The following is an 18,714-nucleotide window of genomic DNA, read 5'->3' as shown; positions in this document are numbered from 1 at the left end:
ATCACAAAATTTAAGAACAAGGACAGAGTCTAGCACACAGAGTATGGATAACTAACAGTTACCTATAAATTACACCTTACTTTTCGGTCCAGCATATAAGTTCTGTGCATAATCTAGTTTCAGGTACAGTACTAGCCTAATAAAAAGGACAAATAAAGCACTACCTATTTCGAAATATTTCTTTTTATAGATGGCAGTTGAGATTATTTTGACTCCGCCATTGAAATTCCATAAGCGAGAATACACAGGAACTTGTTTTTCTAAAAGTTAATTTTTCGTGTTTTTCTTAGCTGTGGTGGATAAACGTCAACTCCTGGTAGTAGGGCAAGTAGATAATTACTGTTTTACTTACTGTGATAATCGGTTTTTTGCTTCTTTCGTTCAGAAATCCTTAAAATTGCTTAGTCTTGAATTCTTTTCTCAGAACTTTTACGACACCATATTCTCTTTAGCAAGCTATGTAAATAAGGGGTCGATAACTCTACCGTATATTGGTAATTCCTACATTTGAGCTGCTTAAATGTACATAAATACCTGTTTTCAATTTACTTTTACTGTATAGAAAATGAAATATTCTTTTTGCTTAGGTTATAATTATTAGCGTATTTTCAGGCAGCTTGGTGCTAAGGCATAGGCGGAATCTTTTAGCAGGGTAGCAGGTCAGAAGGAACCGATTATTTTTTAGGAAGGAGGGGGGGGGGGGTCTATGAATGGGAAAGGTTTGAAAATAGTGCATACTGAAAAGACCTTTAAATATTAAAGTACTATATTTTTCTCCCAAGATTACAAAGTTTCTTCTTGTTGCTCTATTTATTTTTGATCATCCAAAGGGAAATTGCGAGGAGGATAGGAATTCCCAGTTGGTCTTCATTTGGAGAATAGTTTTTATGAAAAGTAAAAATATGTGTTTTTTTATATATATTACAGTGTGTAAAATAAGAGCTATTTAAAAAATGGCGGTTTTTAGAAAAAGGAAAAAAATATGGCAAAACTCCAGATGAAGGCACCAAGAAATACTTTAGTTTTCAGTGCAGGCTCCTCATATAATAATCGCTTCTACTGTGAATTCCAATTTAAGCACTTTTGACCTAACCTAAACTAACCTTATTATAAATAATTTTTGCACTGAGAAAATGTAGTATTATTTTGTTGAAAACAACAAAGAAAACAGCACTGAGAAAATGTAGTATTATTTTGTTGAAAAATGACCAATAACTCATACTTTATTGAAACTTTGTTATTTTTAAGAGCTCAGATTGTGCTTAAATTTGAATTTGCGATAGAAGCGATTATAATATTTATAAAGAACATAAAAAAAGCATCGAGTGGTATTTTCACTTTATTGGTAAGTCAATTACTTGAACTGCAAAAAATTTACCCTGCTCCCTTTTCCTACACCAAATTTACCTCCACCATGAGAAATTCCTCCATGGAAAGTTCCCCCTGCATAAACCCCACCCTTCAACCCCCCTCCCCAACCAAAAAAATCCTCCTGAAAGCGTCTGTACACTTCTCAATAACCATTGTAATATGTAAACACAGGTCAAAGTTTGTAACTTGCAGCCCCTCCCACAAGGACTGTAGAGGTGTAAGTCGTCCCCAAAGACATAGTTATTAGGTTTTTTGACTATGCTGAATAAAATGGCTATCTCAGAATTTTGATCCAGTGACTTTGGGAAAAAATTGGCATGGAAGGGGGTCTAGGTGCCCTCCAATTTTCTGGTCACATGAAAGGGGCACTAGAACTTTTAATTTCCTTTAGAATGAGCCCTCTCGTGACATTCTAGGACCACTGGGTTGATACGATCACCCCTGAAAAAAAAAAAAAAAAAACACGCATCCATGATCTGTCTTGTGGCAAAAAATACAAAATTCCACATTTTGTAGACAGGAGCATGAAAATTCTACTGTAGGGTTCTCTGATACGCTGAATCTGATGGTGTATTTTCGTTATTCTATGAGATTCTATGAGAGGTCAGAATTTTCAAAAGGGTAGAAGTGTCTATGCAGAGTTCATAAATATTACTAGGATATGATGAGGGCTATTTTTGGCGTTGGGATGTGTTGAAATTTAAAATGAGTTACCCCATTCCTTCACTGAAGAATTGAAGTTTATTGTCCTTGGCTTTATGGACATTCGCTTAAGTTTGGTCTTAATTGATCCCATAGGTGCCGATTGGAGGAGGGCAGGGGGTGGCCATGTCCTCGTGGAAATTTGGGACTATAAAGTAGGCTACTTATAAGGAAACCAAGGGAAAGCAGAATAGAAATATAAAGGCTAGGTAAAAAATGTGTGTTTCCCCATTGTTGGCTGCCTGCCAATACATTTTGACCCTTACTAAGGAAAATATTACTTCTAATTTGTGATCCTTGTCAATAACGAAAGTATAAGAGCCTAACTATTCAATAAAAAAAATCAGCTTTTTGTGGTGATCCTAAATATGTATTTGTTTATTAATAAATAGTGCAGCTTTTAGTGCACAAGAAAGTTCGTATAATTATAGAAAACGCAAGGAAAGCAACTTAATAAGGGGGCAATTCTGGTAAAAAAAATATGCCGTAAACTTTTGCGTGATTACAAAAGTACCCAATAGCTGGTATATGAAGCTACTATAATCATAAATGTTCCCCTGGACGGAATGCTGAAAATTTCTCTATTTCCCCCCTGAACGGACGTTTTTTGATTTTATTAGCATTTGTTGTTGTTTTTTTTCAGGAGTGATTGTATTTATCTAGTTGTCACTAGGAAAAAGATTTAATTTTTTATGATAAGGTGTCAAACATATAGGTTTTTAGTATTCAAAATTTAAATGAATTGAACTAAAAATAATAATTTTAATGTTTTACTTTGAACAAACTACTTTGATAATGCGTTACTTTTTATAAACACTGAGTCTAAGGGCATTAAATCTTTTGGTGTTTGATAATCAAGTTCAAAACTGTCGATATTGTTAAAAAATATCCGTCCAACGCTTCGGCATTGCTCAACAGAACTGAATGCTGAACAAAAATTCAAATTTCAGCGTAAAGATTGAGGTGTTGAGGAGGGGGCAACCCCCCTCATATACGTAATAATTTCTGTTCGTTTTAAATTTAATGTTACTCCTTACTTTCAGTTGAAAAAAATTGTTTTTTTTATTTTAATTTCTAATCGATTTTTAATTAATGCCTGGAAATCTGGTTACACCTCCACGGAAAACTCCCTCTTCCTATGGATCTATTCTCTAGACAGTTCAATCCTGGTGAAAATTTACCTCCGACAATTATCCTTAACATCATCACGTGTAAAATTGAGTCAGCAAAGAGAAAGCAAGACATAAGACGAATTTCGTACACAAATTCTGGCAAATTCCGCTGGTGTAAAATTTTCCCTGAAAAAATCACTCCCTAGAAACTTTCCTCCACATGGAAAATTATCCCCGTGGAAAATCCCACCAGCTGAAAATTGCAGCACCCCCCTGCCCGAAAAATCTACGTGTACTTCCTAATAACAAATATTATACATAAACAATGGGCAAATTTTGTATCTTAAAGGCCTTTCCTCCGGGTCAGTAGGGTGTCATCATATCTCCAAATGCATAGTTATTTGGCCTTTCAATCATGCTGAACAACATGGCTATCTCAAAATTTTGATTGGGCGATTTTGATAAAAAAAAGGGGTGTGGAGGGAGCCTAGTTGCCCTCCAATTTTTTTTTGTCTCTTAAAAGGGCACCTGAACTTTTAATTTCCGTTCGAATGAGCCTTCTCCCGATATTCTAGGACCACCGGATTGATACGATCACCCTTGGGGAGAAAAACAAACAGAAAAAAGAAACAAACAAATTAACACGCATCCGTAATCTTTCTTCTGGCAAAGAAAATAAAAAAAATCCACATTTTGCAGATAGGAGGTTGAAACCTCTACAACAGGGTTCTCTGATTTGCTGGATCTGATGGTGTGATTTTCAATCAGATTCTAGGGGGCGTTTCCCCGTTTTTCAAAATAAGTCAAACTTTCTCAGGTTCGTAACCTTTAATGTAAGACTAAACACAATGAAACTTATATATTTGAAATCACTATAAAAATTCGATTCCTTTGATATATTAAGTAAAAAAAACAAGTTTTTTTATAACTAAAAGTAAGGAGCGGCGTTAAAGCTTAAAACGAACAGAAATTATTCCTTATATGAAAGGGGCTATCCCCTCCTCAACGCCCTTCTCTTTACGCTAAAGTTTGACTCTTTCTTATAACTTTATTTCATAAAATAATAAAAAACCATCAGATGTAGCATATCAGAGAACCCTACTGTAGATGTTTCAAGATTGTATCAGCAACAATGTGGAATTTTGTAATTTTTTTGCCAGAAGAAGGATCATGGATGCGTGTTTATCTATATATATATATATATATATATATATATATAAGTTGTATCCATGTTTTTTTTATGTTTTTTTTTGTAAAAAAGAGGGTTCGCATATGACGTCATTACAAGTATATAAGGCTTTGTATATCACGTCATTATAAGTTGACGTTACAGACCGGGACACAGGGAATATAAATGACAACCGGGACACTCAAAGAGAAATTACAGACCGGGACACCGGGACACAAATGACGACTGGGACACCGGGACACAGGGAATATAAATGATGACCGGGAAACTCAAAGAGAAATTACAGACCGGGACACAAATTACGACCGGGACACAGGGAATATAAATGACGACCGGGACACAGGGATACAACTACAACGGGGACGCCGGGGGGCACAGAGGGGATATATAAATGATGACGGGGACACAGGGAATATTCGATTAGCAATCACCATCAACAAAGCTCAAGGACAATCATTAAAAAAATGCGGTATAGATCTGAATACGGATTGTTTTTCCCATGGACAGTTATATGTTGCATGTTCAAGAGTCGGTAAACCTGACAATCTATTTATATGCACAGACAATGGGACAGCGAAGAATGTTGTATATTCGCAAGTTTTACGTAGTTAAAAACACATATATATATATATATATATATATATATATATATATATATATATATATATATATATATATATATATATATATATATATATATATATATATATGTGTGTGTGTCCACCGTAGGTGGACACAGGGATTCAACTACAATGGCACGTAACTAATACGGCGCGTAACGACTTACGCGTGCGGGGGGCTTGGGGGGCACGAAGCGCCCCCACCATCTAAGTGTTGGTGTGTTGTTTTCCCCCAGGAATGACCGTATCGATCCAGTGGTCCTAGAGTGTCGTGAGAGGGCTCATTCTAACGGAAATTCAAAGTTCTAGTGGCCTCTTAAGTGACAAAAAAATTAGAGGGCAACTGGGCCCCCTCCCACGCTCGTTTTTTCTCGAAATCGTCGGGTCGAAATTTCAAGATGGTCATTTTGTTCAGCATAGTCAAAAAATCTAGTAACTATGTCTTTGAGCACGATCTAATCTCTCACAGTCCCCGGGGGAAGGGCTGCAAGTTACGAACTTTGCCTATTGTTTACATATAGTATTTGTTATTGAGAAGTATACAGACGTTTTCAGGGGGGATTTTTTCTGGTGGTGGGGAGGGGATTACGTGAGAGGATCATTCCATGGAGGATTTGTCATGGGGGAAGAGAATTTCGACGAAGGGAGCATTGGATTCTCCAGTATTATTAAAAAAAACAATGAGAAATTAAATAAAGAAAATAAGTTTTTTTCAACTGAAAGTAAGGAGTAACATTACAACTTAAAAAGAAGAGAAATTATTATTATATTCGGAGGTTCGTCCCCTCCTCAATACTTCGCCACACAATTCTATTTCACAACTTTACTTTTTAAAACAATAAAATATTTTAGCGCAAAGAGTGGGGTATTGAGTAGCGGACAGCCGATATAAGCAATAAATGCAATGACTAATCAGAGTGAAGATTTAAGGCATATTTATTTGAAATTAAAAACCTAATTACTAACCAGAGTGAAGATTTAAAGTATATGTGTTTGAAATTTATAACTTAATAGCTTTTTGAATTAAATGACTAATCAGAGGTATGATTTAAGGCATAATTGTTTGAAATTAAACATTTAATGAACTTAATGACTAATCAGAGTGAAGGTCCAAGGCATAATTGTTTGAAAGTAAAAACTTAATGGTTTAATGCCCCTAATAACTAATCATAGTGAAGACTTAAGGCACCATTCTTCGAATTTAAAAAGATAGAATCTTGGATTTACAGTTTTCCTAAACGGCAAAAAGTGCGAATACATATTCGCACTTGTAGATACAAGTGTATAGTAGAGGTATCTACAAGTAGAGGTATATAGTAGAGGTATTTTGTATCGACAAGTGTAGATACAAGTGTATACACTTGTAGATACAAGTGTGTTGTAGATACAAGTGTATAATAGTAGATACAAGTGCAAATACAATACCTTGGAACAAATTAGTGTTGCCATCTATGGCTGTTACGGCTAAAAATCATATCTGACATTTCCTAACTTCTGAAGTAATTGTCAAAGTAAATTGCCAAGTGATATTCAAAGAGAGAATTGCCTCTTTGCCACTTTGATCCTTCTGATCTAATTACCATGCTGATCCACCCTTTGAGAGCAGATTAGCGAATATTTTGGGAAATTACCTTAAACGGTTAAATATGCTCGATATATACCTGAGGTGTAACAGCGACCATATATGCTTCTTAAACCAAATTCTTGACATTTAGTTTCTCGCTTTTGTAGTAGAAGTTTTGCATTAGAAATAGAAAAATAAAACATATCACCCATATTTTTTTTGTCAACAGGTGCAACTATGGTGTGACTTGGGCATAAACTTAACAGTTATTGTGACATTATCTTATAGTAGGCTCTTTCCCACGTTTGCTTTAATTTCATTTTGTAATACTTTTTAAACGTGATTATTTTTTTTTTAGGTGATGTGTATCCTGTCTGAAACATTTAAGCTAAGTTTGCTTACGAGTCACTAAATCTGGAAGCTGCCTTTCATCAAAAACCAGGGTTGAAATGCTATAAGGTAGTTCATACTTTTATGCGTATTAAATAAAAACACAATTTTTTTTTTAACTGAAAGTAAGGAGCAACATTAAAACGAACAGAAATTACTTCGTACATGAAAGGGGCTGTCCCCTCCTCAACGCTCCGCTCTTTACGCTAAAGTTTGACTCTTTCACTCAACTCTACTTCTTAAAACAGTAAAAAACTTTTAAGTTTTAAGTTTTAAAACTGTTTTAAGTTTTAATGTCGCCCCTTACATTCAGTTAAAAAAAAACTTTTTTTTTTATTTAATTTCTGAACGTTTTACAACTGATGCATGTTTTGATTTTGACTCTCCGCACATAAATAATTAAAACGAAATTTGCATATTAATTTTTTTTGGCTAAATGGCTTTCAAATAGTTTTGATCGGACTATTTTGAGAAAAAAGGAGTGGGGGAGTAGGTCTAGTTACCCTCCAATTTTTGGTTATTTGAAAAGGCAACTAGAACTAGAATTTTCTACGAACGTTTTTATTAGTAATACGTAACTTACGAATTAACTTACGTAACGAACTTCTATATTCGTATGTTTTTAGTACGTAATTAAGGGGGTTAACCCCCATGTCAATACCTCGCTCTTTACACTAAAACTTAAATTTTGTCCCGATTCCTTAAGAATGTCCCCTGAATCACAAAGGCCGTAGAATAAATAGTTGAAATTAATAAAATTATTTTAGCGTAAAGAGCGAGGTATTAGGAGAAGGTGACCCCCTCATATGCGTAATAATTTCTGTTCGTTTTAAGTTTTAATGCTGCTTCTAACTTTCATTTGATAAGACTCTTCATATTTATTTTCTCATTGTTTAAAAAAAAAATAAAATGCTAAAAAATCCTGCGCCCCCTTAATGGAAATTCTCTTCCACCATGACAAATTCCTGCATGGAAAGTTCCCCCTGTATACACCCCTCCCTTCAACCCCTCCCTCCCAAACCAAAAAAATCCCCCTGAAAGCGTCTGTACACTTCTCAATAACCATTGCAATATGTAAACTCTGGTCAAAGTTTGTAACTTGCAGCCCCTCCCACGAGGACTGTAGGGGAGTAAGTCGTCCCCAAAGACATAGTTCTTTGGTTTTTCGACTATGCTGAATAAAATGGCTATCTCAGAATTTTGATCCGGTGATTTTGGGAAAAAATTAGCGTGGAAGGGGGTCTAGGTGCCCTCCAATTTTTTGATCACGTGAAAGGGGCACTAGAACTTTTGATTTCCTTTAGAATGAGCCCTCTCGTGACATTCTAGGACCACTGGGTCGATACAATCACCCCTGAAAAAAACAAACAAAAAGAACAGGCATCCGTGATCTGTCTTGTGGCAAAAAATACAAAATTCCACATTTTTGTAGATAGGAGCATGAAGCTTCTACTGTAGGGTTCTCTGATACGCTGAATCTGATGGTGTATTTTCGTTAAGATTCCATGAGAGGTCAGAATTTTCAAAAGGTGAGAAGTGTCTATGCAGAGTTCATAAATATTACTAAGATGTGATGAGGGCTATTTTTGGCGTTGGGATGTGTTGAAATTTAAAATGAGTTACCCCATTCCTTCACTGAAGAATTGCAATTTATTGTCCTTGGCTTTATGGACATTCGCTTAAGTTTGGTCTTAATTGATCCCATAGGTGCCGGTTGGAGGAGGGCAGGGGGTGGTCATGCCCTCGTGGAAATTTGGGACTATAAAGTAGGCTACTTATAAGGAAACCAAGGGAGAGCAGAATAGGGAAAGGCTAGGTAAAAAATGTGTGTTACCCTATTGTTGGCTGCCTGCCAATAGATTTTGACCCTTACTAAGGAAAATATTACTTCTAATTTGTGATACTTGTCAATAACGAAAGTGTAAGAGCCTAACTATTGATAACATTCAATAAAAACAAATCAGCTTTTTATGGTGATCATAAATACGTATTTGTTTATTAATAATTAGTGCAGATTCTACTGCACAAGAAAGTTCGTATAATTATAGAAAACACAAGGAAGGCAACTTAATAAGGGGCAATTTTGGTAAAAAAAAAATATGCCGTAAACTTTTGCGTGATTGCAAAAATACCCAATAGCTGGTATATGAAGCTACTATAACCATAAATGTTCCCCTGGACGGAATGCTGAAAATTTCTCTATTTTCCTCCTGAATGGACGTTTTTTGATTTTTATTAGCATTTGTTGTTGTTTTTTTTCAGGAGTGATTGTATTTATCTAGTTGTCACTAGGAAAAAGATTTAATTTTTTACAGTTATGAGTGATAAGGTGTCAAATATATGGGTTTTTGGTATTCAAAATTTAAATGAATTGAACTAAAGACTATTATAGGTGCCTCTGTAAACCCCTACAAGTGCGACATGTGGATAAAGATCTATTAGAGGAATGGTGCTCACTTATGAACCCATTTTTTAAAAACACGTTATATATTCCATTTAGTTTTGGCTATGTATGTGGGTTTTGTTACAAACATGTATGTTTTCTTTGGTTATGCATTTATGTTTTGCTTTTTCAGATGGAACCAAGTGAAAAAGTTGGAAAAGATCAAACCAAAAACAGCCATGTTGTTTCTACTTTGCCGAGCTCCTCGTCTTTTTTAGCCGAACTTGGGACACCTATGGTATCGGTGGCAGGGACAGAATCACTCCTATCTGCTTTTAGTGCAACCATTTCAGGCTCAAGTTCTTGTTTTTCAACTGATCCGCTTTTATTTGCCACGAAGAGTCAACCACGACAGAGCAGTGATTTGTATACAGATGATTCATTAAAAAATGAAACTCAGCGTCTTCTCACTGATTCGATTTATCATTTGCCTCTTAATAGCCTGGTCCCTATACCTATAGTTGTTGGTGAAAATTTTGTGATTCGGCAAAGAGAATTAAAACCGACAGAAGAGTCGAGTGATCAGATTAGTATTACGAATGGTATTTCCTTTGAATCTTCAAATGAAAGAAGTTCCATCACCGTAGAAGATGATGAAGAGTCGACGAACATGATTAACATTCCTTCGGATACGGTTGACTCACAAAGGTTAGCTTTTTTAGAAGAAGTAGCAGCAAAAACTATTTCTGAATTCTGTAATATAAGAGAATATTCAAGGATAGATAATTTAGTCAAAGAAAACACTTTATCAGCAGTTAGTGAACCCCAAAGAATACAAATTGAACATGACTACGGATTCAAAATAGCTGACAAAACACCTGAAGCACATCCAAGTGAGAATTTTGAAACTGACGAAGGGGATGAAGATATTAACTTGGCGATCAAAAAACGCAATAGGCAAGAAGCATGTGACTATTCTTCGATATACTGCCATCACTGTTCATCGGTGACTCAACACACTTGTAAGAGTAAAAGCGGAAAAAGCAAAGCGGGTAAAAAGACGAAGGAAATACATTTGAAAAGAAGACGTTTGATTCCCCTTCCAAACCAATATTCATGTCCACGATGCGGGAAAACTCTGCGAGGGAAAGATGCTCTTAAAAGACATTTGACAATGCATTTGAAGAAAGATACTTTTGTGTGTCCTCTTTGTGACAAAGCGTTTGTCCGACGGTCAGCTTTTCATTCACATATATCTTCGCATGATTCTTCTAAGAAAATAGGAAAGTCTACGAAAATGCGTAAAGAGAATTGCAGTGATGATCTAACAAAAGATTCACATTCTTGGAAAATTGTTCTTCCTGTTTTGAAAAATAAAGTGACTGAAAATGAAACCACTACTACTGTGAAAAATAGTGAGCTTTCAGTGACTTATGAAGAAACACCTTCCAAGGAGGCGTGTCTTCAGCAGCTGCCTAAGATAATCCCTTTGAGCTCGCCTGAGAAAGATTACCCTGATCCGCCAGAGACAGTCTCTTCAGATCCAAAACCTGAGACACAATCACAAGCTGCAAAACAGATGATATCAGTTATCAGTGAAGGAAAAATTGAACCGATTGTGCAAGTCAGTGTTGAAGATAAAATGTACGATATTAGTTGCAGCAAACAAACGTTAAGTCTGGAAAAGGATAATTGGAATTGTAATCTTTGTAAGTGGAAATGTACCTCCCAACCTGAGCTAGTTGAGCACCAATCAGTGGTGCACGCCGACGAAGCTGTTTTCGTGTGTGAAGTTTGTGGTAGGCGGTTCTGTAAAAAAGTTCAATTAACCAGGCACAGCCGTACTCATACGGCTAAGGAATTTGAGTGTGCTATTTGTGAAAAAAACTTTGGATCAAAGCAACATTTGGTGCGCCACGAATTAACTCACAAAAATATGAAGTTTTTCCGCTGTGGAAAATGTAGAAAAAGCTTTTCCACCAAAAATGAGTTATATGATCACAAGTCAACACCGGACGATTGTTCTACCAATACAGATAGTTGCCCATTATGTGGAAGAGAATTTACTTATGAACTTGCATTAAAGAAACATATGGAGAAGCATACAAAGGAAGCCGAGATTAAGTGCCATAAGTGTGGGACAGTGTTTTCACATGTAGATGATCTCAAAAAGCATAGAAATGAATCACATAAACGTGAAAAAGCGTTCATTTGTGGAACTTGCAATAAAGCGTTTTCACAAGAAGTGTATCTGAAGAAGCACGAAACCATTCATTGGGGCTTAACCCCGTTCAGTTGTGAAGAATGTGGTAGAGGTTTCTTGACCTACGGAGATCTTCAACGCCACGAAAAAACCCATTCAAATGTGCTAGATCTAACTTGTCATGCTTGTAATAAGACTTTTAATAGAAAAGATTTATATCAGAATCATATGATTCGGCATCAGGGAGAAAGGCAATTTGTCTGTGAAACATGTGGAAAAGCATTTTACTTGCGGAAACATTTGAAACAGCATATGTTTGGTCACTTGCCCCAAAAGTCTTTTACTTGTGAAACTTGTGGAAGAGCATTTAGTTTGATGCATAATTTACAGCAGCATCGATTAATCCATACTGGCCGAAAGAAATTCATTTGTGAAGTATGCGGACGTGGCTTTATGAGAAACGACCAATTGCAGAAGCACAAGAATTCTCTTCATCCAGACTCCAAAGGGGAAGGTTCAAGTTCACAGACGGAAGGAATTCCTCAGAATATTGAGGTGGAACTCCCTGATGGCTACCAAATTGCATCATTGAATGACCAACTTGCATCCAATCAATCGGAGATAGAAAACCTACAAAACCTTAGAACTTTTAACGATGGCACTCCTCCAGAAGCTGCATTGCAATTCCACAGTGTTGATACATTTGAATCAAAATATGTTGTTGCGAATGAATACAAATTAACTGAAGGTCAGTCGTACTTCCCTGGAAAAGTTGAAGATAGCTTACTACTTCTCCAATGCTGTGGGATTAGCTTCACGAACATCAATACATTAGACGAGCATAGAAAGTCTGCCCATAGTGATAAGGATGTTCCACTTACTTCCAAACTCAAAAAGATGGATGAAACGAAGGGTAAAGACCATACAAGTTCAGTGTCGTTTAGTTCAGCACTTGTAAGACTTCCTGAAATCCGAGTGTTAGGTCGTGATTCGAAGTTTCTTTTCACGAATGCAATCAAAGGGAAAAATATAATTACTCCTGTTAAATTTGAACCGTTAGAAATCGCAGGCAGTAAAAAAGACTCTATGGGAAGTTCTAATGTAATAAACTCTGCAATTCTTCTCCCGTCTATTATGTCCGTGTCAACTGCCTCCGGTTCGTCACAGCATGAAACTTACCAATTTCTACAGTTGCGAAGGCTTCCAAATCATTTACAGGAAAGTGATAAACACCAATAAATCGAAATATTTATGTTTTTATCAATAGCTGTTTTGTTTTTTAGAGTGGGAAATCTGCAAATGAATTGTGATGATCGGTAGTGTTTTGATCAAGAGACAATTTGAATGTGGAATTTTTTTTACAGTTGTATCTTCAAGCAAAGCAAGTTCGGCTGTTTGCTTTATTTATTTCATCCTAACGTTTTCGGTTCCTACGATATTTAAAAGTTTCTTACATTTCCAAAATTGTGTTAGTTCCTCTTACGAGAGAAAGTTCGAAATAACAGCTTTCGATATCAACATTGTTTTTACAAGATTTTTTTTTTTTAGGTGTCTTTAATACCTAAAAAATCGTACTTTTACGCACAAATACACGTTAAAAAAAGGCTAAAAATTCTAACGCGGCATTTTAGTTTTTCCACTTTTGTGCAATTAAATAAGGAAAACAAGTTTGTTTTTACTGAAAGTAAAGAGCGACATTAAAACTTAAAACGAACAGAAACTATTCCGTATATGAAAAAGGCTGTCCCCTCCTCAACGCCCCCTCTTTACGCCAAAGATTTTTATTGTTTTAAAAAATGGAGTTGTGAGAAAGAGTCAAACGTTAGCGTAAAGAGTGGAGTGTTGAGGAGAGGACAGCCCCTTTCATATACGGAATAATTTCTGTTCGTTTTAAGTTTTAATGTCGCTCTTACTTTCAGTTGAATTTTTTTTCTATTTAGTTTCTGAACGTCTTTGAATTAATACAGGTTTTGATTTTGGGTCACCGTACAAGAATAATTAAACCAAAATTTGTTTATCGATTTTACTTTTTTTTGGCTAAATGGCTTTCTCAAAGTTTTGATTAGACAATTTTGGGAAAACGGGGTGGGGGGAGCGTATTTGCCCTCCAATTTTTTTTGGTTGCTTAAAAGGGCCACTAGAACTTTTAATTTTATTTACTGACGCTTTTATTAGTAATAAATATACGTAACTTACAAATTAACTTATGTAATGAACTTCTATATTCGTATATTATTATTACGTATATAAGTGGGTTCGCCCCCTCGTCAGTACCTCGCTTTTTATACTAAAGTTCGAATTTTGTTCCAATTCTTTATGAATGACCACTGAATCACAAAGGCTGTTTAATTAGAATTAATAGCTCTTTTAAAATGACTAAAAATACTTTAGCGTAAAGAGCGAGGCACTAAGGAGAGGACGAACCGTTAATGTTGCTCCCTATTTTCAGTTGAGAAAACTTGTTTTTTTTATTTTATTTCTCGCTGTTTTTTAAATAATGCTGGAAAATCCAGCATTATTCTCTTCCTCCATGGAAAGGTCCTCCCACATAACCCCTGAACCCCCCCCCCCCACCAGATAAAGTCCCCCTGAAAACATCTGTATACTCCCCAATAACCAATATTGCATGTAAACAATGGGCAAAGTTCATAACTTAGAGCCCTTCCCGTGGGAACTGTGGGGATTAAGTTGTCCTCGAAGACATAGTTACTGGATTTTTTGACTATGATGAACAAAATGGCTATGTAAAATTTTGATTCGGTGTCTTTGGGAAAAAATAAGCGTGGGAGAGGGCCTAGTTGCCCTCCAATTTTTTGGTCACTTAAAAAGCGCACTAGAATTTTTAATTTCCGTTAGAATGAGTCCTCTCGTGACATTCTAGGACCATTGGGTCGATACGATCACCCCTGGGAAAAAAACAAACAAAAAAACTCGTATCTGTGATCTTTCATTTGGGAAAACATACAAATACATAAATAAATTTGCTGACAGGAACATGAAATCTCTATAGTTGGTCTCTCTGATACACTGAATATGATGGTGTGATTTTCATTAAGATTCTATGACAATTAGGGGTGTTTCCCCTTTTTATCGAAAATAAGGCAAATTTTTCAGGTTCGTAACTTTTGATGGGTAAAGACTAAACTTGATGAAACTTATATATTCAAAATCAACATTCTTTTGATGTATCTACTTGTATAAAAATTCCTTTTTTTGGAGTTTTGGGCCGGTTTGGTCCTTACTACAGTTCGTTACCACGGACTGTTTGAAATTTGTTATGTGTAGCATACAAGGCCGCATCCAGGGGGGGGGGGTTTGCACTCCCCCTCGAAATGTTTTTCCGACTCGTAAAAACTTAACAGAAATGAATATGGACAATTTTTTTTATGCTTTTTTGAGATGTTTTCTTTGTGTAGAACTTTCCCCGAAAAAAACCCTTTGGTAAAACCCATTCCGAAAAAAAAGTTCTGGATGAGGTCTTAGTAGAATACCATCTTTAGATTTAATGCAGCTGAAGTGCTCTTGAGTACATGCGTCTCCCAATACGCTATTATAGGTGCGGCCTGGTGGCCCCCAATGTTAAAGAGCCCCCACTGTCTTCAAGCAGACCTTTGTTAAAAATGTTCCAAAATTGTGCTTCATTAAAAAATTAACTTTAGTCTTTAAAATGACCAAATTGTAGAAGAGGGATTTATGGGTGCCTTTTAGAGAATTAAATTAAAAAAAAACTAATTTTTTTTAGCTGAAAGTAAGGAGCGACATTAAAACTTAAAACGAACAGAAATTACTCCGTATATGAAATGGGCTGTCCCCTCCGCAATCCCTCGCTCTTTACGCTAAAGCTTTTAATTGTTTTAAAAAGTAGAATTGTGGCAAAGAGTCAAACTTCAGCGTAAAGAGCGAGGGATTGCGGAGGGGACAGTCCATTTCATATACGGAGTAATTTCTGTTCGTTTTAAGTTTTAATGTCGCTCCTTACTTTCAGCTAAAAAAATTAGTTTTTTTTTTAATTTAATTTCTGAACGTTTTTGAATTAATGCATGTTTGGTTTTGGCTCTCTGCACATAAATTATTAAAATGAAACTTGTATATTAATTCTTTTTTTGGCTAAATGGCTTTCTCTTAGTTTTGATCAGACGATTTTGAGAAATAAGGGGTGGAGAAGGAGGCCTAGTTGCCCTCCAATTTTTCGGTTACTTAAAAAGGCAACTAGAACTTTTAATTTTTAATGAACGTTTTTATTAGTAAAAAATACACGTAACCTAAGAATTAACTTACGTAACAAACTTTCATAACCTTATATTTTTATTATGTATACGAGGGGGTTTGTACCCTCGTTAATACCTCGCTCTTTACACTAAATCGTAAGTTTTGTCCCAATTCTTTAAGAATGACCCCTGAATCAGAAAGGCCGTAGAATAAATAGTTGAAACTACTAAAAATACTTTAGCATAAAGAGCAAGGTATTTATCTCCTCCTAAATACCTCGCTCTTTATGCTAAAGTATTTTTAGAACCCCTCATATGCATAATTATCTCTGTTCGTTTTAAGTTTCAATGCTACTTCTTCCTTTCATTTGAAAAAAACGTTTTCATGTTTATTTTTCATTGTTTTCTTATAGTAATGCTAGAGAACCCTGCGCCCTTTTCATTGAATTTTTCTTCCCCCATAACAGATTCCTCCAAGGAAAGATCCTCCAACATAGCCCCCTCTCCTCAGCCCCACCCCCAAACAAAATAAAATCCCCCTGAAAACGTCTGTACATTTCCCAATAACCATTACTATATGTAAACACTGGTCAAAGTTTGTAACTTGCAGCCCCTCCCCCAGGGATTGGGGGGGAGTAAGTCATCCCCAAAGACATAGTTATTATGGTTTTCGACTATGCCGAACAAAATGGCTATCTCAAAATTTTGATCCGTTGACTTTGGGAAAAAATGAGCGTGGGAGGGGCCCTAGATGCCCTCCAATTTTTTTGGTCACTTAAAAAGGGCACTAGAACTTTTCATTTCCGTTAGAATGAGCCCTCTTGCGACATTCTAGGACCACTTGGTCGATACGATGACCCCTGGGGAAAAAAAAACAAAAAAACAAACAAACAAATAAACACGCACCCGTGATTTGTCTTCTGGCAAAAAATACAAAATTCCACATTTTTGTAGATAGGAGCTTGAAACTTCAATTGTAGGGTTCTCTGATACGCTGAATCTGATGGTGTCATTTTCGTTAAGATCCTACGACTTTTAGGGGGTGTTTCTCCCTATTTTCTTAAATAAGGCAAATTTTCTCAGGCTCGTAACTTTTGATGGGTAAGACTAAACTTGATGAAACTTATATATTTAAAATCAGCATTAAAATTCGATTCTTTTGATGTAGCTATTTATATCAAAATTCAATTTTTTAGAGTTTTGGTTACTATTGAGCCGGGTCGCTCCTTACAGTTCGTTACCACGAACTGTTTGATTGAACAAATTTATTTAAAAAGTGTGTTATGCCGACAAAACTTACGCAGTAAAAAAGGCAAAGCCAATTAACTACTAACCACAAAACTACATGAACTGTATGACGTTGCCTGAATTCAAATAATGAATAGAAAAACTTACTGTTCCAGAGTCCTTCAACTTGTTTTGTCAAAACGTGAGACTTAAAGCAGGCTAGGACACGACACCTGAAAAGAAAATGAACCAACCTATCTTCACTTTCATCAGCAGAATGAGAGAGGAGGGATGTATTTTTCCTAGAGCAACTTAGGTTGCTTTGGAGTAGTAAGTAGTTTGCTAGTGGTTAACACAAATCATAACAAGAAGATGTGAGGCCTAACTTAAAATGCAACTCAGAACCAAAAGCTGTGTTCACTTGTTTCTACCAAGTCAGAATAAGGGAAACGGAGAACTTTCTCCGTTTTCTAAGGCTGCCATCGATCCTTCCAGGCACAAGCCTCAGTCTTGTTGAAAAGTTTTTTAATTCTAAACATCCAAACTATTTTTAGGAGGAGGGGTATCATAAAGATTTTGCATTTTTTACCAGAAAATCTTGCTTTGGATTACGTAAGGGCAACTAAAGTATTTTTCTTCTTATGCGGGCAAAACACCAGCATTTGTTCCTCCATTCTTTGTTCCTTCAAGTTTTTGGAATCTTAAGGAGTAATGTCACAATAAAATAAAAACGTTGAGATGCTTGAGAAGTATCTAAAAATTGTTAGCTGGATAATGAAAATGAGAATACATTGTGGGACTTAGTCAAGGATTCTTGAAAACAAACGAATTAAATGAAATCTCTCAGAAATAGGTGGAATTTGATAAAATTTAGAAAATTAAGGGGGGACGTACTCAGACCCCGTATCAAAAAAAAATAATGGGCAAATTTCATAACTTACAGGCCTCTTCCCACGGACTTTGGGGGAGGGGGTCTTCTTAATCTTAAAGACATAGTTATTTGATCTTTCAACTATACTGAACAAACCGGCTATCTCAAAATTTGATCAAATAACTTTGGGAGAAAATGGGCATGGGAGAGGGCCCAGTTGTCCTCCAATCTTTTTGGTCACTTATAAAGGGCAATAGAACTTTTCATTTCCGTTGGAATGCACCCTCTCTTGATCTCCTAGGACTATTATTTTAATACGATCATCCCTGGTAAAAAAAAAAAGCACAAATAAACACCCATCAGAGATTTTTCTTAAGGCAAAAATAGCAAATTTCCACATTTTTGTATATAGAAGCTTGAAACTTCTACAGTGGGGTTTTCTGGTATGTTGAATGTGATGGCGTGATTTTCATTAAATTTTTTGAATGTTAGGGGATGTGTCCCATCTATTTCGAAAATCAGACAAATTTGTTCAGGCTCATTACTTTTGATGGGTAACACTAAACTTGATGAGTCTTATATTTGGAATCAGCATAATAAGATGATTCTTTCGATGTATCTACTGATATTAAAATTCCGTTTTATGGAGCTTCGGTTACTATTGAGCCGAGTCGTTCTTTACTTGCAGTTCATGTCCACGATCTGTTTGAAAGAGTACGTGCATATGGACTAAAATGACGTGTGTAGCCAGTAAATCTTTTTGGAAGTATTGCATTGAAACAGCACACAAACGACGGACAATGCATAAAAATATCCGAGAAAACTAAGACTGGAACATAAATTTCATCTTTCTTTGCTATGTTGTGTCCTTTAC

At 35.9% G+C, this 18,714-nt stretch overlaps 2 protein-coding genes across 5 annotated transcripts in view; one reads left to right on the top strand and one right to left on the bottom strand.

Moving 5' to 3' along the window:
• The window catches only part of LOC136033174 (uncharacterized), a 51,077-nt gene extending 50,584 nt beyond the window's left edge, over positions 1–493 (bottom strand). Inside the window, exon 1 of one of the 2 annotated variants that reach the window (XM_065713867.1) lies at positions 353–493. The gene's annotated coding sequence lies outside the window, so the exon portion shown is untranslated. The remainder of the gene's footprint in view (positions 1–352) is intronic. The other variant, XM_065713868.1, reaches the window with a different exon arrangement.
• Positions 206–13,737, top strand: LOC136033167 (zinc finger protein 729-like). 3 transcript variants are annotated; one of them, XM_065713846.1, is made up of 3 exons: positions 206–324; positions 6,917–7,017; positions 9,525–13,737. In XM_065713846.1, exon 3 carries the CDS (start codon positions 9,525–9,527, stop codon positions 12,771–12,773), a length of 3,249 nt encoding a protein of 1,082 aa, XP_065569918.1. In that variant the 5' UTR covers positions 206–324; positions 6,917–7,017; the 3' UTR covers positions 12,774–13,737. The 3 variants fall into 3 exon arrangements, with proteins under 3 accessions (XP_065569918.1, XP_065569919.1, XP_065569920.1); XM_065713847.1 differs by lacking the exon at positions 206–324 and adding an exon at positions 693–894; XM_065713848.1 differs by lacking the exon at positions 206–324 and adding an exon at positions 739–761.
• Positions 13,738–18,714: the final 4,977 nt, after the last annotated feature.

Source organism: Artemia franciscana, chromosome 11, assembly GCF_032884065.1.
Source record: "Artemia franciscana chromosome 11, ASM3288406v1, whole genome shotgun sequence".
Taxonomy (NCBI): domain Eukaryota; kingdom Metazoa; phylum Arthropoda; class Branchiopoda; order Anostraca; family Artemiidae; genus Artemia; species Artemia franciscana.
Note: the sequence above shows the minus strand (reverse complement) of the source record. Positions and strands in the feature narration are given on the sequence as shown.

Bases quoted from the DNA above. Each gene is read 5' to 3' on its own strand.
- LOC136033167 (XM_065713846.1), top strand. From the start codon at position 9,525: ATGGAACCAAGTGAAAAAGTTGGAAAAGATCAAACCAAAAACAGCCAT.